An 8,576-nucleotide genomic window follows, 5' to 3' on the forward strand; every position below is an offset into this window, starting at 1 on the left:
CAGCATTACCTGCTAGAACAGCAGCGGGTTTTAACAGCACTGTGCTCTCACTTTGCACTAGTGTAGATTATTATGGAATTGTGGCTTAACAGAGAATTTTGTCCAGTGTAGAGAGGACTTCATACGTGGACTTTGCACAGAGGCAAAATCTGCAGGTTAGAAAACGTGGAGCCAGACTTTCTAAATGAGTTGCCTACTTCAGGAAATTCCAGTGAATGGTTAAGCTATGGTCTCACTTCAGAATCAGCTACTGATATCCTGCAAAGGGGACATAGCTATTTTGCTGAAGAAATTCAGAATGGGTTGGAGGGAGTATTACAGTGGAGCCACATATGGAGATTAAATAAACCTAAAAGGAACCTTTCTATTGGTACCATTATAATTTATAGCTGTGTATTTAACTCACAATTAAAATCTTGTACTATTTGCTAGTGGTCTGGTTAATATCATGTTAAAGTTAACACAACTATTCTGGTGATGCTAAATTGGAAAGTAATTTCTCATTCATGGGGAAATTCAGCAACTGGTATGCTGAGCTGCTGCATTCTGATTCTTAGCTACTTACATAAGTCATGTATGGGCAAATTTAGATAGACTGGCTTATGTTTAAGGACATAAGTAATTTTTATTCACAGTGTACTTATTCCTTGTTCTAGAGCTCCTGCCAAGGGTTGAGACAGTTGCTTCAACAATCTAAAAGAAATAATTCAAGTAAGTAGAACTAAAGCATTTGGACAGCTGAAGCAAGTTTTCTTGATAGCATAACTTTACTGATGCTGTTCAGTACACTCAGAAATTATTTGAAGAAAGTGAGAAACACTGAGGTGGCAAACTGCTGATGATAGAGTTGTTCAAGATAATGAAGAGGAGGGACAGATGTCATGAAGGGCAGGAAGGGATAGTGATCCAGAACAAATAGCCACTAAAATTGATAGATAAAACTCACTTGATAAAGTTACGCAAAAAGTGGAGTGTTGTATTTTCATATACACAGCAATGGATGCTAGGTTGACTGTAACTACTTGGGATAATAGTTCCTTAGACATCAGCTTCAATGTTCGGTAGTGATGAAAACAGCAGAAGAAACTGGTGAGAATTCATGGAAATGAGTAGAGAAAACACGAAACATAATTATGCTTCTGTGAGAAAGCATGCTGCACCCAGTCTTGAATACTGTCCAGTTCTGGTCCCCCAACTCAAGAAAGCACAGCAGAACTGAAAAAGACAGGTAGAGGCACAGACTCATCAGCCTGGCAGAGAGGGAAGGGGAGACAGCAGGGCTTTCCAAGTCTTTGATGTGGCATGGGAGAGCTGGACAGCAGTCTATTATTCAGTCTCATCATACATAAAAACTAGAGGGTACTAGCAGGGGGTGAGCTCAGCACAAAGAAAAGGTAATGGTTTTTCTTTCGTATAGTCTGGAATTAAGCTTTGGCCAGGAAAGTAGTGGATGGTAAAATGCTGCATAGTTTTCGAAATGAGTGGACAAGTGCACAGAAGTCAAATTCTTCAAAAGCTGGGAGAGAGCACATCCCCCCCCCCACAGGTGGCTGCGAGGTGACTGGTGGTTGTTGAGAAGCATCTCTGCATGCGAGTGCATTTCTTACTACTCCTCCCTAGACAACTGTTGTAGTCGCTCAGGATCGGGATAAGGATGGACAGTCAACTCCTCTGACCTTGTCCTGTTCTTATGTTCATTAATTCTTGAATTCTTAGCATCCCTTTGTGTCTCTCTGCTGCCCCTCTGTGAGGGAGTGAAAAACTAACTTTCCATCTTGTTTATTCGGTAACTTGTTGCTAAATTGCTGGAGTAAATTCTGCTGCCTATCACACCTCTTCAATAAATATACTCTAGCTTTTTGGCTCAAGCTTTCTGTTAAGAAAATCATGTAAACTTTTACCTTTGTGCTTGTAGATACAGAAGTTTAGCTGTGGTATGTTGCCATAATAGCTGTTGATTGTATTTCTGTCCTAGCTGGTGGCTGGCTGTGGCTTATCTTGAAGGCTGTGGCTCACCTTGAAGGCTTGCTCATATTCTCAGATTCTGCCATTTCACAATATCTGGACTAGTTAATAAAATAAATTACTTGAGTTGCTGCCTTCCTTTAGATGTACACATAAACAAAGATATGTGAATAGCCAGAATAACTCAGGACAGGCATGGTATGGGAAGTGTGCACAGGAGGGATGTACAAAATTTGATTTTGAATATGATCAAAATAAATGATCATCCTGCCCCAATGTGCAACCTACAAGGATGATACTTGTGGTATTGTGTGTCCAAATTATTATTACCAAAGAGAGGCTCTGTGTATTACCACTTTAGGAATGTCAGTCATAGCATGTGATGGGGCATCATCAGTTTATACAGGAAAAGCAACATGGCTCCAGGTTGGTCTGACCTCTCAGTGACTGTGGGCCTGGAGGAACTGTGATTGTTTCCATGCAGATTGTGCTCTTCTAAGACCAAAACAGTGATATGAGAAAAGTGCTTTATCTTGTTACCGCACACATGGACAGAAGCACTTCAGCTGTAGAGGTCAGATGAGTGTATGACGAACTTCTTAGGAGCTACAGCAATATAAATTCAAGCAACTAGTAAATCCATTACCTACCTTTGTGACCTGAAGGATGATGGACTGTAAAATGTTTTTGGGTCCAGTAAGAGTAGTGCATTCTCTACTGCATGCATAACGAAGCAAATTCCAGCTGTGTTTAACTCTGGGAAATTTGGTGTTAGTTTAAAGGAAAGTATACATTTTCTTCCTGTCTGTAATTTTTCCTGGACTGTGAGTTTTCAGTTTAGAACTATTTGAGAACTCAAAAGGGGCAACCTGATATTGTACTGAGAAACTAAGAGGTACCGGATTTCTTTATTGAAGTTACAAAGTCTAGAAACCAAAAAGAGAGTAAAAGCATCACCCTTCATGCTGAGTAACAGAATTAAATTCCTTCTGACTTGAAGGAACTGTGCTGCCTCAGGAATGTTAAAACTAACACTGACATGAATAACCTGTATTGTATATGAGCCATAATGGATTTCTGTAAACCTTACTCAAATGTAAATGAGTTTCATCTTTTTCTTTATAAAAAAAATACTGTACTGGTTGGTCAGTCACAACCAAGACTCCTTTTCAGGAGTGGTATCTCAGAGCCATTTGCTTGTTTTGCCATTAAGTTTAAGGCTGATTGGACTGTGAGATTGTGATTAACTTTAGAGTGGTGATACTTTCTCTCATGACACAAATTAACTTTGCTTCTTCCTGCTAAGCCCGCACAGATTTCCTCTGAAACTGTTCACGTATCGAAACCCTTTTCATTTACAGATTAATTGCAACCGTACTTTGGTCCTCACTTTTAGTGAGTTCAAATAATTTAGATATTCAGAGCTGATCAGGCTAGGGGTCACATATGAATGACAGCTGAACGTCTGGCAACCAAAGAAGCTTTGATGTCAGTCCAATAGGGAATCTGCTTGAAAACTCAGATACTTGGAGGTATTCAAAGAGTAAGTGAAACTCCATTGCCTTCCTGCTTTTATTGTCTGTGACTACTAACATAGCTATGAGAGTTTTGCTGGTGGAAAATGGGGAGTTGGGTGAAAAGGCTGGATGGCCAACTGTGTGCCCTGAGAAGTATATTGCTATGGAGCTGGCAGGGAGCATCTGCAATGTAAGGGCTCACCATCTGCATGCAGAAAGGAAGAGAGACTTGCTGGTCCCCATCCTATATATGACAGAGCCAGAGAGGAGGATTTAGCCTCTACTTCCTCTACTGGGATATGTCCCAGCCAAATGTGTTCAAAGCTTAACACTGGGGTCTTGACATCTTTGTTGGAGGCCTCATACAGGCTATGCCTATTAAAACACATTGGAAGACTAAACATACCTTTAAAGATTTAAGGATTACCTAGCTTTAATGCAGTTTTTTATCTTCTTACAATGCAACTCTGTTTCAAGTCGTGATAAAAACCTGGATATGTGGGAGTAGGACTGTCTAGGTATTTGAATTCCCCACCTTCCATCCCCATTTATTTGGTGGTATATTGTACTGTTTCATTTTGTGTTTTATGGATAAGGTTGACACATACAGTTTAGTAAAAGCTTTAGCACTCTGCTAAAGAACTTTAATGTAGGTTGTCTAAGGATATGTTCTGAAAATCTTATTGTTTCATTCACTAAGAACAGAGTTTATTTTCATTGCTTTTTCCTAATATTATTTTGCAAGGTGGGAACCGTTTTATGTCCTGATAACAATTGCAGTAAGCATCCAAACACATGCATATGTATGCTTTTGTGGTGTGCTTTCATGTAGCTGCATTCTGGGTTTTGGCAGTATGATTCCTGCATCATTTTCAAGGTCACTATTGGCTTCTCAGTGGATCTGCTGTCTGAGGATTATTATTTCCATTTAGTGGTTATTTTCCTCTTAATGACTCTTCTTTGTGTAGAACACCTAAAATATTCCTGTACTGCTATTTCTTCTACAGGTAAACAGGCAACACAAAATCATGTTGTACACCACAGATCAGTGTGTGATCCTGTCCCAGACGTGCTGCGCTCTTTGGGCAGCAGTATTCCTTACTCTTCCAGGCTTTGCATGTCCTATAGAAGAGCAGCACATTCCATGTTTCCTACACTTACCAAAGAATAAACAAAATGATTCTTCCAGGTGATACGAAGAAGTAGTGATGAGGAAAAGTTGTTGTGCTTGGTACGTCAGCGTGCAGGACACCACTGTCAAACTGCCGTCATCGTGATTCTCATATTGGCCTGGGAAGGGATCCCTCATCTCCTGGCTGATACGCTGTACAAAGAACTGACACAGAGCCTCAGAAAATATGGCTGTCCCCCCAGCCGTAGATGTGCATTAAATGAAGAGTAAGTTACTTTAATAATAAATGATAGTTGTGTTGCCTGTTGTATGTTCCGCAATAAATAACTTGAGAACTCAGTAGTTTGGCTAATAAAATACATATGCAAAATCCCATTTAAAATTACAAACCACTACGTGTCATCTCAGTATAGAACTTAGTTCCTGGCTTTTCCTAGAGAACAGGCTCAAAGTGATAGTGGTACATGGTACACCCAGGGAAAGGGGTGGCAGTGAACTCTCCTGGCTTTGTGCACACTGCCCAAAGGCACTCAGTGTGCCCTTTGCACGTCCATGCTAAAGAGCTGCTAAAAGGGTGATGCTTGACTTTTGGAACACTCAAAATTAGGATCTTCTCCTCTATGCCTCTGAGAGGAATTTGGTTTGACTGTTTAGATAATATATTGCAAATGAGGCTCTGTAGTATTGCTGCCTTTGTGCTGATTTTTCTGTAACCCACATTTACGAGACTCTACAGTGACCTGAATCTAATGCTTGTGTTCTTGAAGGGTCAGGCTGAGTAGAGTTGTTACACTTTGAAATTTGGAGGTAATGGTATTACCGCACGTAACCAAATAATTACTGGATTTGGGGTAACCTTGAGTTGCAGAGGTGTTTTCTTGGATAAAAATTTTATCCAACTCAGGAAGTCAAAATCAAAGTAGCATAGGTATATTTATATAGCTACAATTGAAGGTTATGTATTTATTTCCCAGAACTGCAGGTCTGGGGAGCTGAGACTGTCTTTATGGGGAAAAAAGTAATTTCTCTACACATGGATAGTTCCTTAACAGAAAATACATGGTTAAACAGTGTATTGTATAAATTCCTGTGTTGTTATGCTATGTATTAGGAAAGAAATAGCAAATAGCATTGTCAAAAAAATAAAATAAAGAGCTGTGTTGTCAGCTGACTTGATGTGTCTTTATTTCCTTTCATAGTCGTACTTGTGCATGCCAAGGACTTGATCCGGAAACTTGTGGAGCATCGTTCTCATTTGGCTGTTCATGGAGCATGTATTTCAATGGCTGTAAGTTTGCCAGAAGCAAGAACCCGAGGAAATTTAGGCTTCTCACTGATGACCCTAAACAAGTAAGATTTATTTTGTTTCTTTTATTGTTCTTTTTTTTCCCTCCAAGTACTTTGCCCACTGATTTTCAGAACTGAAAGTGGACTCTACACATGTATGCATAGCTTATAACACAAGCACCAAACTAAATGTTTTATGACTGCAATATTTATAATTTTTTCTTCTGTAAAAAACCTCAGTGTCATTTACCATGTATTTAAATACCCTAAAATTGTCTTTAAATCCTTTTCCGTATGCATATTTAGCTCCACTGTGTAACTCTTTATGAAATGTTAATTCTTTGAAAGTATAAAATGCACCTTGAAGGTGTTTTCTAAGGAGCAAGCCTGTACCTCAGAGATTCACTCCTTTTGCCTGGTCATAGAAAACCTCGTTGTTGTGCTGCTTGCACAGCTAACACCTGGTCTTCTGTATGCCACCTATAATAAACTGGTTTTTCTATGTTTTCTAACTTCTCTTGAAGGAAAAAGTACACATCACATAAAAATACAGTGCAGTGAAATGATATTGTAATTGCTACTTATGAGTGTTAGTGATGACATAAAGCTGAGATAGCACAGAAAATACGGTGATGGATTATGTGAAGGAATTAACCTCTGAAAAACCCCAACCAAATATGCTTTTTACATTGGAAATACTTTAATGAAGAAAGAATAAAAGTGTTGTAAACTGATAACTGCTGCCTGATGAACATATATTGCTCAGTGTAACTCAGAAGTGCCTTTTGTTCTGGCTGTAGATGTCTCTAACCCCACTTCCCTGTGGAACTCCTAGGTAAAAGTATCATGTCTTTACTAGTACATCTGGCATACTTTGAGACATGCATTATCAGGCAGTCAGTTACCTAGTTCTCCATTTGCGTTACCCTGCCGATAATTTTCCTTGGCTCTTGAGCTCCACTGCTGCCAAGTACAGAAAAGTCCTGGCTGGTTGAAGTCCAGAGAGTGGCAGAGGTATTCTTGCATTTTTTTCAGTGCATAGTGTACACGTACGTATGTACACACAATGTGAAACATTAATTGTTCCTTGGAAGAGAGAGATGTCAGTTGATTCACTGGAGGTAGATATTCCTCCCAAGTCCTAATTTTCTCATGAAAGAGTTGACAGAGCATCTTTTATGCACATGTGCATAAATGCAGAACCCTCAATGTCCTCTAGTTGTGCTGTCCTCTCTCATTGTGGGTATTCACAGACTTCACTAGGGCATAAGGCAGGGGATTTCTGCCTAAACAGAACAGAGTACATGAAGCCCTCCTGTCCTTCTTCTCACTGAATACATGACTAAGGCAGTACAAGCTGGAAATAGCCCTGCTTGGCTCAAGAGGGAATTTGTTTTATAAATTTTCAGTTTATAGAAAAATAAGCTTATTTGGTATTCTTTCACTTTTAAGACTCCCGTTCCTTCTCCTTTGTGCTTTTCTGTTCTCTGCAATCCTGTGTTTTTAGGTTCTCCCTCTGTGTAATGCTATGCATGGCACATTCTGTGCACGTTTTCTCTGTAGGCTTGTAATGTTTTTAATAACATTAACAGGGGCACCAGCAAAGGTGGCAACCTCCATATGTACTGTCTAGCGAAATGTTCAGCTGTGCCAGATCTCTTACGAGACAGCTCAAACAGATCTGGCTTTGATCAGAATGTGCTCTGTGAGACTGCATGTTCTGTTGGTGGCATCACTTTTTCTGAGTATGTGAAATGGCCACCCTGAGCTCCATTTGGACACTCAACAGGTAACCTGCAGACTTTTGGAGGAGAACACTTTCTACCACAGTGTAAAAGCAGTTGCCTACAAGAGAAGGTTACTTAACCAGGACATTTTCCAGATGTGATCTAGAAGTACATTCCCTTTTCTTCGCTTTTCGATGGAAGTTGTTTTAAAACTACTTTGGATTCTGCAGCGGGGATGAGGGTTGCACAGCACACAGGTACTTTACAAGTGTGTTTGCCTGTGAGGGAAACATATGCACCCTTAGGCTACCACTCTGCAGAAGCCTCCAGCTCTAGGCGACAGTGGTGCTTGGGTACTTGCAGTGTCCATGCAGGTTGTCACTGCATCTCAAAGAAGTTACATTACTGGTAAATAATTTTTCTCTTCGTTTCATTTTGTCGTTAATTTTCCTAGCAGATACTTCTTTTAGCTAAATATTGGATATTGATGATTTTGCAGATGACATAAAGCTAGGAAGTATAGAAAATTAAGAAGATAGTTCCAAGTCCAGAAAGATTTGGATCATTTGAGGCACTGGATGGAGTGAGATGAGGTTAAGGGTATAATAAATCTAGGTAAGAATAGTTCATAGGATAGATAATTAAGGATGTGTTACCTTCAGCGCAGTTCAGAAAAACTTGTTGATAAACTGGCTATAGTACAAGTTAAAAAATACAGTGTCATTTTGTAATGTTACTGTCACATTTTTCAGTGTGGTGTTTCCTTATGTTTATATACAGCGGTGTTTACAATATATAGTGATAAGTATTTTGGAAACAAAACAAAATAAGCAGTTATTTTTGCCACTATGCAGTATGCAAAACTGAAGCTTTGATTGTCATAGAATCATAGAATGGTTTGGGTTGGAAAGGACCTTAAGATCATCTAGTTCCACCCCCCCTGCCATG

At 39.6% G+C, this 8,576-nt stretch overlaps 1 protein-coding gene across 1 annotated transcript in view; it reads left to right on the plus strand.

Moving 5' to 3' along the window:
* Positions 1 to 5,964, plus strand: part of TET1 (tet methylcytosine dioxygenase 1) — a gene marked incomplete at both ends in the record, with an annotated part of 16,880 nt that extends 10,916 nt beyond the window's left edge. The window contains 2 exons of the mRNA XM_010009725.1: positions 4,672 to 4,880; positions 5,814 to 5,964. Coding sequence (XP_010008027.1) covers positions 4,672 to 4,880; positions 5,814 to 5,964 — 360 coding nt within the window. The remainder of the gene's footprint in view (positions 1 to 4,671; positions 4,881 to 5,813) is intronic.
* Between the last annotated feature and the right edge of the window lie 2,612 nt (positions 5,965 to 8,576).

This window comes from Nestor notabilis, unplaced genomic scaffold, assembly GCF_000696875.1.
Source record: "Nestor notabilis isolate BGI_N333 unplaced genomic scaffold, ASM69687v1 scaffold34972, whole genome shotgun sequence".
Classification (NCBI taxonomy): Eukaryota; Metazoa; Chordata; class Aves; order Psittaciformes; family Psittacidae; genus Nestor; species Nestor notabilis.